This window comes from Apiospora aurea (assembly GCF_038362705.1).
Source record: "Apiospora aurea strain CBS 24483 chromosome Unknown utg000004l_segment0_segment0, whole genome shotgun sequence".
Classification (NCBI taxonomy): Eukaryota; Fungi; Ascomycota; class Sordariomycetes; order Amphisphaeriales; family Apiosporaceae; genus Apiospora; species Apiospora aurea.
In genome coordinates this window covers 3041995-3055900 of record NW_027117391.1, presented here as the reverse complement: position 1 = coordinate 3055900, position 13906 = coordinate 3041995, and the positions used below count along the sequence as shown (strand labels likewise).

Here is a 13906-nt window from a genome sequence, read left to right as displayed (position 1 = left end):
TGCCTACTTCGAGCGGCTAACGATTTGTCCGATGCATTGCATGGATTCGCAAGCGCCGATGGCGATTCCTCCCTAGCCAATCACTTGGGTGTAAATCCAAAGTTGCGCGACGCACATCTGGCATCTGCAACGAGGAACTTATTCATGTCTGTCTACCTTACACATTCGCATCAAGGAGAATAATACCCTGGCTGGGGGGATAGTCTAGAGTATGCGCAGTCAGCTATCTCCCTTGACCCCAAAGAAACGAACTGCGGACTGACTGAGCTGATTTTGGCCGATCGAATCTGGTCGCGCCTCTTTTCAAGAGACTCACTCCTTTGGCTTGACGTCATTTCCACGGAAAATTGCCTACAGGCTGAACGGATCACTGTACGTCCATCGGTGATCACTATTACATATCGCTAGATAAATCTATTCTGTATTGATGGTGGCAAATCTATTGGGAATCCAAATCGGCTATAGCCTCGTTTACCAATCGAAGGGAAATGTAACAATTTGGGATGCAACCATTGGTTCTGCTGCTGTGGGTTGACATCACTGCTGGCTACCAATCTTTCCGGGTGGGTTGCAGCCAGCGGCCGCAAATGCACAAAGATCGGCTCCCCGGACATTCCACAAAAATGGATTCTCGATGTCGATGTCGATATTGTGTTGCCCTGTGGCAACCGGGGCCAACGTCAAGTCGGTTTCCAAAGATGACCTGCATGGGCAGGCTAGGGAGGGCATTTTCCTGCCTTCCAGCCATGCGACGAGAGGGGAAAATGAAGAGGAAGGAATATTTGCAAGTGTATGTTAAAACCTTTGACCGAGATAACAAAGTACCTGGAGTAGAAGCATTGACCTGAAAGCGTATTCGGTAAACACCTAGGTTACCTAGGATCAACGATGTTTTTGAGACATCCCTACACAAGAGGTTTAATATTCGATCGACGGCGAGCAGGTTCAACGTGGTGTTTCACTCGGCGAACAGTTCGTTAGTGTTTTTCTATAATTTTTCTTCTTTCCCTTCCTTCTTTCTTCTTTCACCTCCGGTCGGACTTTGCAAACTCCGATCTGCCGTTTGAGCTCATTACCGGTACGTACCCATGTGGCCTGTACTTATTGGAGCCGCGGGGCCTATCAATTTTTTTTTTTTTTTGTTTACATGCAACGGAACAAGACACCGTCGCATGAATGCATGCATGATGATCGAAGAAGAGGATCAAATATGGACATCTCCCTCGTAAAAGAGGAACGTCGAGGTTGGGGAGTGGAAACATCGGTTCGGAATGCGAAAATGGCACGAATATGGCCATGCCAAAATCTCAGTTGATGCTTCGGGCTAGAGATCCTTGAGATCCCCCAAAAAAAACGTTGAACAGAGGGGCCTCAAGGCCTGTACGACAGCTACCTTGCTAGAGGTTGCCTTTGCCTGGGAATAGCCTAGCTAGCTGCTATCGTAGCTGCGTAGCTGCCCCCTTCACAGCCGCTCCACCCGCGTGCTAGGGCGGTACAGGGGGGGCCACAACGTGCACAAGCAGACAAAGCTCCAACATTGAAGGCCTCCAGGGGCAGTGCAAGTTAGCAGCATGCAGGAGCTTGGATAGCCCCAAGTGCGACCCAAATGCCAGGATCCCAGTTGGCTGGCCGCTGCCCGGACGACGCACCCTTAGCACCTATCCACCACGATACGATGGCGTCGGTCCAGAACCTGCTGATTCCGCGACTAGAAGTTGCTTATGCAAGGAGGAGAGGAGGAGGAGGAGGAGGAGTGTAGCTGTTGAATTTGAACCAGGTATGACATAAGGCATGTGACCGGCTGTCTTTCTGTCCGTTTGGCTGCTGCCCAAGGAAGTGTCTGCATTTCCTCTCCCGTGCGCTTTGTCCTTCTCCTTCGACTTCTTCTGAAAGCAAATGGGCTTGTAGATTGCTTCTTTTTTCTCCACCGCAAGCCGTTTGTTTGTCCTCGTCGCAAGTCGCGCTCAAAGAAGACGAAGAAGCCCATTCATCCTTTGGTCGGCAGGCCACAAGTAATCCTACCCAGCATCCAACAAGCGATCAACAAGGGCAAATCAACCGCCCCTGGCCCCCTTTGCCCCGCGCTTGTTCGAAACTGGGTGCGTCGCTGGGGAGACTTGCGGCCCTCCACCCCCCCTACACCCTCAACCGCCTACGGTCCTACGCAACCTGCACTCTTACGTCCACCCAACAGGAGCTCCCACAATAGCCGTCTCAAGATTTCGTTCGCGACATCCCCTTTTGCTTTTACGTCTTTCGTCTCGACTTTCTTGCTTCTTTTTTTTCTGCAGATAGAGTTGCATGTCCAATACATCAGCATCTCGCGGATCAATCAGCATTCTTCAGGCGCAGTACGAAACACCGGATCGCCCACCCTTTTTTTGGACGACGACTACTACAGAAGCCATCCCGACCCACGAGACTTCGTCTGAGCTGTAACGTGCATTATCCCGGCCTGCGATCCGAACATCTCAGCCACCGTATTTTCGAGTTGCTGCTTTTTTAATTTTTGCCTATCACACCTGGCTTATAGGGCACGCATTCGCCGACGAAATATTCACCTACTGCCAGTTCCCGTCGGTTTGAAGGTTGTCGTCACCAGCACGCCATTCTCCTTACCAGGAAGGATAGTTTCGACCCGCTGTATTTATACGGCGCCGTCCCAACTTTGTCCCCTTTCTGCCGAAATCATAGTTTCTACACACGTTACACATCGACAAACGAACACTCCCAAGGTCAGCCGTAAAAGGCAAGACCGCAGCCGGTCCCGACACCACTTGACTGGCGGCGACCAGTTCGCCCCACGTCGCCCAGCATGGATCGCGCAGCGCAGGTCCTCGAGGTCGCCCATCACATCTATGCCCGAGCGAACGAGACGGAACCCGCTGGAGATCCGGAAAAGGCCACCCGGCCCCCATATACAAGGTCATCGGTATATGTCTGGCCATCGCCTCCGGTCTATTCATCGGCTGCTCCTTTGTGCTGAAGAAGGTTGGGTTGCTCAAAGCGAACGAAAAGTACGAGGAGGCCGCGGGCGAGGGATATGGCTACCTGAAGAACTTCCACTGGTGGGCGGGCATGATATTGATGATCGTAGGCGAGATCTGTAATTTCGTGGCATACGCCTTTACCGATGCGATCCTCGTCACCCCCTGGGCGCGCTTTCCGTAGTTATTACCACTGTACTGTCCGCCATTTTTCTGAAGGAGCGGCTGAGTATGGTGGGCAAGGTCTCCTGCTTTCTCTGCATTGTTGGCTCGGTGGTTATTGTTATGAACGCTCCACAGGAGTCTTCCGTCGCCAATATTCAGGAGATGCAGCATTATGTCATCGCGCCCGGTTTCCTGAGCTACGCCGGTGTCATCCTCGTGGGCTCGGCCATTACCGCATTCGTCGCCGGGCCGAGATGGGGCAAGAAGAATATGCTTGTCTACATCTCCATTTGCAGCTGGGTCGGAGGGCTCAGCGTTGTTGCGACACAAGGCCTTGGTGCCGCCATTGTTGCCCAGGTCCAGGGGACCTCAGGGAGCCAGTTCAAGCACTGGTTCCTCTACGTGCTATTTGTTTTTGTCATAGGCACCTTGCTGACCGAAATTATCTTCCTCAATGTAAGACACTGACTCCCCCTCCCTACGAATGCTGTGGTTTGTCGTTTTGCTAATTTGCCAACAGAAAGCGTTAAACTTGTTCAATGCCGCCATGGTGACACCAACTTACTACGTCTATTTCACCAGCACAACTATCATAACATCGGCTGTTCTGTTTCAGGGATTCAAGGGCACGGCGTCATCCATCGTCACGGTTGTCATGGGATTTCTCACTATCTGCTCGGGGGTCGTGCTGTTACAGCTCTCTAAGTCGGCTAAAGATGTACCCGATACCGCCGTGTTCAAAGGCGACTTGGACCAGATCCACACCATTGCCGAGCAAGAACAACCCGAGACAGAGCCTAAGGCAGACGCAATTCGTGGCGCCGCTGCGATCGTGCGAAGATTCTCCGTTGCCCGCCAGAAGATGGAGGAAGAGGAGTTGAAGCGACTGCACGAAGAGAAAGAAAGAGAGAGGTTGGAGACGGTCAGCGAAGCTGGACCGGAATACGAATGGGATGGCTTGCGCAGGAGACGAACTACTATCAATAGTCAGATGAGTCGGCGCACTGTGTCACCGAACCCTTTCACGCCACACCAGCAGAGAGAGCCTTTCCCTGCTCCGCCGCGAACGCCGCATCTGCCTTTGGGGATGTCCTACATGCCGACAGCGGAAGAGATGGAGGAGGAAGAACGCAGGCGGCAGGGGTCGCCGGGATTGCTCTCCAGCATCGCCGGCACTTTACGCAGCCGGGGACGTACTTTTACGCTTCCAGGACACCCCGAGTTTCTCGACGACAGCCATTCGAAGAATGCCCAGAGTCCGATGCGCCCAGTACAGCTAACCGATATTGCCATACCGAACCCGAAGCTAGGTGGCGAGGATAGTTCCTACGGCAGCAGGCGCGAACACGTCTACGGCTTACCGGACGGACTTCGCCACCAGAGAACCGAGTACGGCGGCGCTGCGGCTGCGGCCCTTGCCCGCAGTGCGGCGAGCATCGTGTCGGCCAGCAGCACGGGACAGCGGATCCACTTCGCCGAAGAGGATGCCAGTTCCCTGGCGCCGCCGACGCCGCCGCCGCACAGGGATAGCAGCCAATCAGCTCGTCGGCAATTCTCGTTCCAAAATGTTTTCCGTCGGCATCAGGCTGACGGATTGCAGGAACTAGCACACCCGCATCAGGAACGACCGCCGAGCCACCACCACCAGAAGCCCCCGAGCCGGTCCGGGATAGGGTCCCGGGGGTACTCGAACCCGCAGGTGAAGAACGCGACCGAGGAGGAGCGGGCGGGCCTGGTCAAGGGCGACTCGAACTCGATACCGTCGCTCCCGCGCTATGACGACTCCTACGAGGAGGAAGATACCGACGAAGACCCGGATGCGTACCTCGACGACAAGCGGGCCGAGCGATTCGGACGCGGTATCACGAGTAGCAGCCCGCCCCGCCCCAATAATAGCGATTCGGATCGGGAGATCGACTACGACGCCGCCAGCCGGAGAAAGTGGGACCATAGCCGTACCAACTCGAGCCACAGAACGCCCAGAGATTCTCAGTCTGGGTCTAGACCGCCTCCCAGACCCCGGACGCCGCCAGGCGGAGGAAGAAGAAATCCGGGGTCCTACTATTAAAAGTCCTTGATCATGGTCGACTGGTTAGAGGAGAGTATATATATATATATATATATCATACGCTTTTGCTTTCACGACAACAGCACGGGTATAGAGGCTGCACACAAGACACGAAACGGGAAATAGTGTTGTACAAGTATATAATGACCGTCACGAAACGAAAGAAAAGGGAGGTACATGATCAATCATTGTGGGAAACAACATGGGGAAGGAGGAGGAAAGCGAACAAAAGGGTTTCGCGAACGGTCAATCTCCTTCCCGCCTTTTTCTCTTGGTCTACGTATGTATGGACTTGGACTTTCCAGGTTGCGGGCGGATGGATAGACGGATGGAGGCCCCTTGCTGTATAACAAGGATATTGGGGACATGGCATGGTGGCTTTGCGTGCGGTCTGGATACATAGCAGCGAATGGCGTTCCTTGAGGGGTACAGGGTATTTAGAAAATAACGTAATTGACGATTATTTAATGTTACCAATGCGTTCCAGGACAGTGATAAGGCCAGATGGCGACACCCTAAACGGTGAATTCCGGAAGGGCTTGCTGGTTGTTGGAGATGTGAGAGGAATTGGAATAGGATTCCTCCTCATGTAACCACGGTCAGAGGCAATGCCCACTGCGCATATGCCCAAAGCGGTTGTGGCTTCACATAATAGATGTTCAATGCACCGGGCTACAGATCGGCTCTAGGTGGTTCAAGGCTCGCCAATTGGTTAGCAAGCCAATGGGGGGGGTAAGAGTAGCAGCGCCAGGCTTGCTGTTTCGCTGTTGAACGTGACTGAAGATGGATAGATAAATAAGTACACATGCGTCCCACATGACATATCCCGACTGTTGTGTCCAAGGTTCGAGTACTCCATAGCATCCAGATGATGGCATTATGATCTGCAGATGAATTCCAACCCAACCAGAAAGCAGGAATCAACAAGTAATCACAGACTATTGTATCGACATCGGCGGCAGGCCATGATGTGACATTGACGGCACTCGTAAATGAAAAGCGGCATTTCATCGCCGCATTCCTCGCACTCTCGCGGTCCAGGCCGTTCTCGCCAGCGTAGATGATCGCACTCGTGGTTTTCGCGGAGATTTAGCACAAGCCTATTGATTCGCCGGGCGCGGACGGCAGCGGCAGCGGCACCATCACCTTGAGGGCCCAGTACTGCACCTGGGCCTGGTAGCAACCGGACGACGTGGTCTCTGGCATCAATCTCTGCGGCACGCTCGAGGAGCCGGTGCTCATCCCATTGTACGCAGTCGCATTGCTTTTTCCATTGTCCGCGACCAATCGGTTCCCATGGCGTGCCACAAATGTAGCAGAATTGGGCACCGCATCGACAGCTAAAGATCGAGGACGACGATCAGATATAAGGTAAAAAGGTATAGGCAATGGAAACGGAGCGTGCGAAACACTTTGTGGGAACGAGGGGTTGTGAAGAGCGGGTTCGTTGGGACTCACGTTATATGATAGCAACCAGTTTTGAGTTCCGCCATGGTCCAGCACTCCTTGCAACGCTGCCATCCTTTACTGCGTGCCAATTCCATAACTTGCTGAAGGTTCTCATCGTGTGGGCAGTCGCCGCTATGGCTTGCGCCCTTGCAACTGGCACAAGTATTCGCCCCACAGTCACCACAGCGAGCCACTCCGTTCACATATCTAGCAGGAGATATGAACGCCAGGCACTCCTTTCGGTGGCAATAGGTTCGATTCGGGGTAGAGAACTCGACAGTCTTCTTGCGAAAGGTCTCTACGACCGCCTGTGGGAGGAACAATATGTTCTTGTCAAGCGGTAAAGGCCTTTTGCAGCACCTCGGAGGGAACAACGTCTCGTCGCGCATTGAGTCCTCGAACAGCCTCAGGAGACAATCCCGACAGTATTCGTGCTGGCAGGGGGCCCTTGAAACATTGGTGAAGTGTCGCCTGTCGCCACAAGCGATGCATCGGCGAGCTCGGTGTGGGCGAAAAGCTGCCCACGCTGAACTCTCGGCCGCCTGGCCAGCCACCGACACCCGGTCATCTTGTGTATCGTAACCCTCATCAGGGCTATCCTGTTCGCCTGTAACGTAGATACAGGACATCTTCTCGATGAGCTCCACGTCGTCTTCGTCCGTCGAGTCAATGGGCTGAAGGGGTGTTGCTGAAGTAGCTGTAGGCTCAGGCAGTCTTCCACTGGAGAGTTCGAGCGAGAGGTGACGATCCTGATTTGCCACATTCTCTTCGTCTGCGAGCTTTTTCAGGGCATCCGCGTCCTTTCGCACAGCCGTCTGGATACTGCTAGCCATCCTGCGATCCAGGGCAGAGACGGTGGCGACCGCGTGCTCCTCTAGATAGAGCTTGAGCGCAATCTCTGCATCACAGGGCGCTGTGCCTTCGACCTGTTTACCTTTCGTCATACTCACAAGGGTCTCTCCATCTTGGCGTTGAAGCTCAAGAATCAAGGCCACAGTCTCGTCGTCGATACCGACAAGCGGTGTACGGGGTTGTTCGGTTAGCGTCATTGTATATGCCAGGTAGCAATTTCTTAGGGAAAAGTTCGCATCGAGAGGAAGAGCTTGCTGGACGATGTATCTTTAGGGCCATGGTGACTGATATGGTAGCAACGCTGCCGGGGAAGGCGAGATCAGGCCGTCGATGCCTTCAGCATGTGGAAAAGGCGGGGTCATGAAAGTTCAACGATTGGTAGGCCTCAAAGTCAATGATATCTGGAGCCCCTTTCGCTTGCCCATCGCCGTGAGCTTTCACGATGGCATCCAACGTATTTCCAACTGCCGAAACTGTGGCTTGGCCTCATACATCATTCGGCGCGATGCAATGAAGGGATGAAGCTACTACGGATCGTAGCACTTTGGTTGAAAGGGCCGATCAACTGACCGTATCGTCGGAAACAGCCCTATGATGGAGTATGGTTTAATGACCATATGGCCTTCCAATCCAGATTGTTAGTAGTAGGTATCATGGTAGTTTTGCAAGGCTTGTTGTTGTCGTTGTTCTGGCAATTGAGGTCTCGGAGACGAAGTACAAGTCTACAGTATCCTCGCAGTCGCAGGCAGGTCTCGGCAGCAGCCGATGCCGATCTCGATACTTATTAACCTACGAGTAGGCACAGGCCATGTTACGTGCCTACTGAAATTGGAATTCAGTAGGCGTTAAAACCCTGGGACACGCCAAAAGTCCTGGGATAGTTGATTTTGGCAGGGAAACGTTTATATTTCGTATTTTTAAAATATAAAAAATGGAATAGTTTTATGAATATAAAGTATATAAAATAACCGTATATATATTTAAATAGCCCATTTAAACTAGAGTATTTTATATATATAATGCTTATTTTTATCTATTTTACTTATTTTAATATTTAATAAAAACATATTTTTGTCACTAAAATCCGAATCTGGTTGATTTCGACCGAGCTCCGAGTGGGGGCCCATTTTCCACCTAAATCAACTGTCCCAGGACTTTTGGCGTATCCCAGGGTTTTGACGCCTACTGAATTCCAATTCAGTAGGCACGTAACATGGCCTGTGCCTACTAGTACTTGCAAAGTGCCTTTCTCGCGTGTCTTGGTTTATCCACTTTGGCCTTTGGCAGTTGGACCCCTGTTTCTCGAAGTTTCCGGGAGTGCACCTTCTGACAAATGGATCGGGTCAATCGATCCTGCTGGGCTTGATGCCAGTCTGTCCACCCGCCCATTCCATTACTTACATACATACAAGTAACCTGCCGATCGGGCGCTGAACGTCGGGGCTGAGGGCATTCAACGTTCATTTGCATCTGTTTCTTTGTTTCCTCTTCCCAGCAAGCCAGCACTTCATTCAATTATACATAATCCGCCACCCACCCATCACCCCGGGGAAACACTGCGCTTTCACATCAATACTGCTGTATCTTCCATTTACTGATACCACACCACTACCCCGCCTACGCCCGCATCGCGTCGCATCTTCCCTTACACCTGCAAATCCCCCTTAGCCATGGCACGCGACACTGTCAAGGCCGGGCTCTTAAAGACCGACGGCAACAAGCGCTTCCAAGATGGCGACTTTGTTGGCGCAGAGAGTCTATATTCCAAGGCGTAAGTTCCCACTTGACCACCCCAATCGCTACAGACAAGCGCCCGCCGGATCTGACTCGCACCTCTTCTTCACGGCCAATAGCATCATTGCCGATGACACGAATCCCGCATTGTATACGAACCGAGCGATGGCAAGGCTAAAGCTCGGCCTCTGGGACTCGGTCATCGCCGACTGCCAGGCCTGCCTCAAGCTTAACGACGAGAGCATGAAGGCCCACTACTACCTCGCCCAAGCCTACCTCGAGCTGCGCGCCTTCGACGATGCCGTCACCCACGCGAACCGCGCCCGCGAGATCTGCGCCCATACCAACGACAAGTCCCTCACCCAAGTGACCACGCTCGTCCTGCGCTGCAAGAAGGACCGCTGGGAAGACTCGGAGAAGAAGCGGAAGCGCGCGCACAAGGAGCTCGAGGAAGACGTGCTCACCATGATGCGGCGCGAGAAGGCGGACGTCACGGAGTCCATCTCGGACGACGGCGACCGGCGCCAGGTGGCCGAGGAGTGGGACGACAAGATGGCGCAGCTCTCGCGCGTGTTCGAGGCCGCGCGCGCCAACGAGGACAAGCGGCGCGAGGTGCCCGAGTGGGCCATCGACGACATCACCTTCGCCTTCATGATCGACCCCGTCATCACCGTCTCGGGCCAGACCTATGAGCGCGCCTCCATCATGGAGCACCTGCGCTGCTCGACCACCGACCCGCTCACGCGCGAACCCCTGCAGCCGTCCGACCTGCGGCCCAACCTCGCGCTGCGCAAGGCTTGCGAGGAGTTCCTGGACCAGAACGGCTGGGCGGTGGACTGGTAGACAGACGACGACGACTATGCTCCCAATTTTCTATACCTCCTTTTTTTCACATGGGGCTTGGTTCAGGTCAGGGACTTTTCAGCCTACTATTCGACAGCGATAAAGGGGGCGGCCTGTTATCGAGCGGCAATCGAACGGACTCGAATCTCCGTTATTGTTACCTTGTTCGGCGGCTTACAATTTGCCTTTCTCATGTCCTTTTTTCGGTATACAACAACAGTATGCATTCGCAGCGGCGTTCAGGTTAGGTTAAGGGAAAGCGTGGCAGTTATCACATACCCAGTTTCAGTGTTTTTGTCTAGCATTAGCACTCGAGAAGATTTTCAGTTTTCAGAAATATGAAACGAGTTCCATCAACGTTCTGTTTTAATATTGACTGACTGAAACCCGTTTTGGGGTTGTAGGTCAGTCGCGAGGACGACAATCGTGTCTCCAATCACAACGTGTGGCTTAGTCATCGCCCGTCTCGAAACAAGAAATGGGTTACTCGTACACACCGTAGCCACTGACTACTATTTTATGTTCCCTTCCCTTTGTGCATTCCCTCTCGAAAGTGCCTTGCAGCTCGGTCGTCATGGCTGAGGCACCATCGCACGAGGACTTGTCGTCGAGTCCCCTCTCCCCTCTCGATTGGCTCATGCCGCGCGCCTACATCCGCCAGATGCTGTGTTTTCCTGCCTCTGCTTCAGCATCATCGTCCCACGCCACCGATCGAAATATATCCGGTGAGAGCGATGTCACCAAGACACTGCGTGATGGATTCGCAGCCACGGCGTCCCAGGTCCCGTACCTGCTGTCCCGCGTCGTAAGCCTAACGCATCCACACGGCGCCGTGGGGCTCTCGGGCCCGTACCAATTGGCCGAGGACCTCTTCGATACCCGTGGCGTTTCGCGAGATTACAACTACGCCGCCTTGAAATGTGCGGGCTCCCCGCCCGATGTGCTCGGTCGTGGCGGGTTTGCGCCGGAGACGTCGTCGGACGAGGAGCCCGTTTTCAGGGCGCGACTGAGTCTGGTCGAGCGCGGATTCGTGCTCGGGGTCGCGGTACACCATTCGACAACGGATATCACTGGGTTTGGGGTCTTGCTCAAGATTTGGGCTGCGAACTGTCGTCGGTTGCAAAACCACCCTGAGGATGAGAACGAGCTTCCCCTTGTTGATGCAGCGATGCTCGATCGGGCCGCGGTGCGCGACTTGGGATCTGGGGTGCCGGGCTCGGACATACCCAGCACGATACCGCCTGTCTTGATCTTCCAGGACGGCGAGCCGATCCCGAAACCTGCAGGAGTCCCTCCTCCGTCTGAGTTCATGACAGCCATTTTCCCGAACCTCGCTGGAACAGCTCAAGGCTCTCGCCACGGACGTGCTTCCGTCGGTCGCGGCCGATGTGCCCTGGGTATCCACCAGCGACATCCTGACGGCCCTGCTGTGGAGTGCCGTCGTAGCGGCGCAGGCTCCACCACCATCGCCGACGTTCGCTACCAACAACACGGCGTCGTTATCAACAATGTCGATCCCCGTCAACTTCCGCGCCCGCTGCGAGCCGCCGCTGTCCCCGGTCTACCTCGGTGCCGCATTCGGCAGGGCCGCGGCCTCGGCGCCCATTCGTGAGTTGGTTTCGATGTCGTCCCCCACCAGTGATCACCGGCAGCAAGAAGAAACGGGAGCAGCGATGCTTCTCGTCAAGACCGCACCGCAGCGACGATACGCAGATCCATAAGAGACCAAGTCAACGTGCAGAGTATCCGCGCCGCAGTGGCGTACACGGCAGCGCAGCCAGATTTAACGGGGGTAAAGCGCCGGCCGGCCGACGAGATATCCATAATCTCGTGGGCTGATCAAGGGGTCTGCACGCTCGACTGGGGTTCATACGTTGGACGGTGCGGAGCCGTGCGGCTGGGGAAGATGGCCGGGAGACGGTATCCCATCGTGTTGCCGCGGCTGGCCGATGGGGGACTGGATGTCATCTTGAGCCTGGAGGCGGCAGCGATGGAGAGGTTTCGAGGTGGTGCGCTGGTGAGGCCGTTTGGGGAGCTGCGGTGTCTAGTGTAGAAGGTGTCTCCCCTTGTGGAAAGACGCACCTGATGCATGTATAGGCGGGATCGTTCTGGCTTCGCCAAGTAGCTTCAATGCGTCACCATCTACTGAGCAAACACAAAGGCATTGTCTCACCTTCAATTCGCAGGGGAAGATTTCCTACAATGTCTTTGTTACCAGCACATGGTGGATGTGTCTTGAGTGACACCAAACACATCGCGTGTACGGTTCCATGGCCTTCAGCCATTTCCATTTATAAGGCATCCCTGGTCACCCATATCATGCCTTTACATAACATTGGTTAATACCTCACATATTGCCATCAATCCAACCCATCATGACAAGCAACACAAATTCCTCCCAAGGCACTGCCGGGTCCCGAGCAGAGCCGGAAGCAGCCAAGGACACGCAGCAGAGTGGCGAATCCTGGCCGACATGGTGCTCAACATGCCAAGCTCTCAAGGCTGGCGAGCACGCATGCGAGAAACCCGCGTCGGAAGCCGCCGGGATTACAAAGCCAGAGCCTGTGTATCAGTCCAGGCTATCGCATGACAGCGAGACACGCCCCGTCTTTAGAGCGCAGAAGAGAGAAGGTTGGTGAATGAGGCCCTGCATGTGCTGCCAATGGAAGAGAGATTTTAAGATAGATTAATGTAGAGAAATATGCCACTGTTATGGGAAGCCTCCATGTGCCACCAGTCATCGGCGAGGTGAGCCTCCGCTATGTTAGACTCTGTGCAAACTATTGATTAGCCATGTCGTAGTTCATATTGGTCCGTGCATTCCTTCATTCAGTTCCTCAGGGGACGTTGAGAGTCTGGTATTTCCAGCCTCAAGGCGTATTAAGATATCAATGATGTAAACATGAACCAGTGTCGAACTCCAGCGGGGGCAGCCTTGGTGGTTGAACCCCTTTTCTTTCTCTTCATAGCCCTTGGTTCCACGTAACTTCATAGCCTGCTGCTCAGCCGATACAGCCGATCCCACAGACTGTTCAGTGGTGGCTGAATTAAAGTAGCAGAAGATCGTACAGGGCAACAGCTGATGAAACCCACAAGGTCGAGTTGAAATTTTGGAGTCAGACGGATGGGCATGGCAGACGTGCGTCAAGAAGCGAAGCAAAGAGGAAGGGGCGAGGCAAGGGGAGAACAGGCGACAGGAGACCGAATCAACGACATGAGATGAGGACAACAGACTTACATATTAACGCATGTACAGAGACCGGGTTAGATGAAGGAGCTCAGTCATCTTCTACTTCCTCGCTTTCTTCTTCACCACCGAGGACGAAGCCCAGATAGCAATGAAAAAGGATCAAAGGTAGGTTTAGGAGGTGGAAGTCGAGGCCGGAGACGAGGTCGGAGGGGGAAAGAAGGAGTCGAAGGTAGGTATAAGGGATGGAAAAGGAGGTGGGAGGAGTAGGGAGGAGTAGGGAGGAGGGAAAAGGGGTCGAAAGGAGATATAGGGGGGTGGAAATAGAGGTGGTGGAAGGAGGAGGTCGGACAGCGAGGTGGACAGCAACGTAAATAACGAAGTGGACGACGGGCGAAGTAGATAACGAAATGGACGGCGGACGAGGTAGACGGCGGACGAGATGGACGCTAAGGCGAAAATCGAGGTGGAAAACGAAACGGGAGGGGTAAGGGGAAAAGGGATCGAAGGTAGGTGTGAGGGGTGGTAAACGAGGTGGGAGGAGGAGGAAGGAGGAGGAGCTAGAAGGCGAGGTGGACAGAGTGGACGGAGTGGACGACGAAACGAGGTGGACCACGAGAC

General features: G+C 54.0%; 5 protein-coding genes across 5 annotated transcripts; 4 read left to right on the top strand and 1 right to left on the bottom strand.

The window, feature by feature from the left end:
* Positions 1–2815: 2815 nt before the first annotated feature.
* On the top strand, positions 2816–5220 carry PG986_005732 (uncharacterized protein; the record flags this gene model as incomplete). Its single annotated transcript, XM_066841954.1, has 4 exons — positions 2816–2842; positions 2926–3144; positions 3207–3608; positions 3673–5220. 4 exons carry the CDS (start codon positions 2816–2818, stop codon positions 5218–5220), a joined length of 2196 nt encoding a protein of 731 aa, XP_066701816.1.
* Positions 5221–6151: 931 nt separating this feature from the next.
* PG986_005731 (uncharacterized protein) lies at positions 6152–7718 on the bottom strand (the record flags this gene model as incomplete). The annotated part of the gene is made up of 2 exons (XM_066841953.1): positions 6152–6560; positions 6679–7718. 2 exons carry the CDS (start codon positions 7716–7718, stop codon positions 6152–6154), a joined length of 1449 nt encoding a protein of 482 aa, XP_066701815.1.
* Positions 7719–9191: 1473 nt separating this feature from the next.
* Positions 9192–10098, top strand: PG986_005730 (CHIP protein (carboxyl terminus of Hsc70-interacting protein); the record flags this gene model as incomplete). Its single annotated transcript, XM_066841952.1, has 2 exons — positions 9192–9292; positions 9375–10098. 2 exons carry the CDS (start codon positions 9192–9194, stop codon positions 10096–10098), a joined length of 825 nt encoding a protein of 274 aa, XP_066701814.1.
* Positions 10099–10672: 574 nt separating this feature from the next.
* On the top strand, positions 10673–12151 carry PG986_005729 (uncharacterized protein; the record flags this gene model as incomplete). The annotated part of the gene is made up of 3 exons (XM_066841951.1): positions 10673–11386; positions 11442–11706; positions 11751–12151. The coding sequence occupies 3 exons, from the start codon at positions 10673–10675 to the stop codon at positions 12149–12151; spliced, it is 1380 nt and encodes a 459-aa protein (XP_066701813.1).
* Positions 12152–12473: 322 nt separating this feature from the next.
* Positions 12474–12737, top strand: PG986_005728 (uncharacterized protein; the record flags this gene model as incomplete). The annotated part of the gene is made up of 1 exon (XM_066841950.1): positions 12474–12737. One exon carries the CDS (start codon positions 12474–12476, stop codon positions 12735–12737), a length of 264 nt encoding a protein of 87 aa, XP_066701812.1.
* Between the last annotated feature and the right edge of the window lie 1169 nt (positions 12738–13906).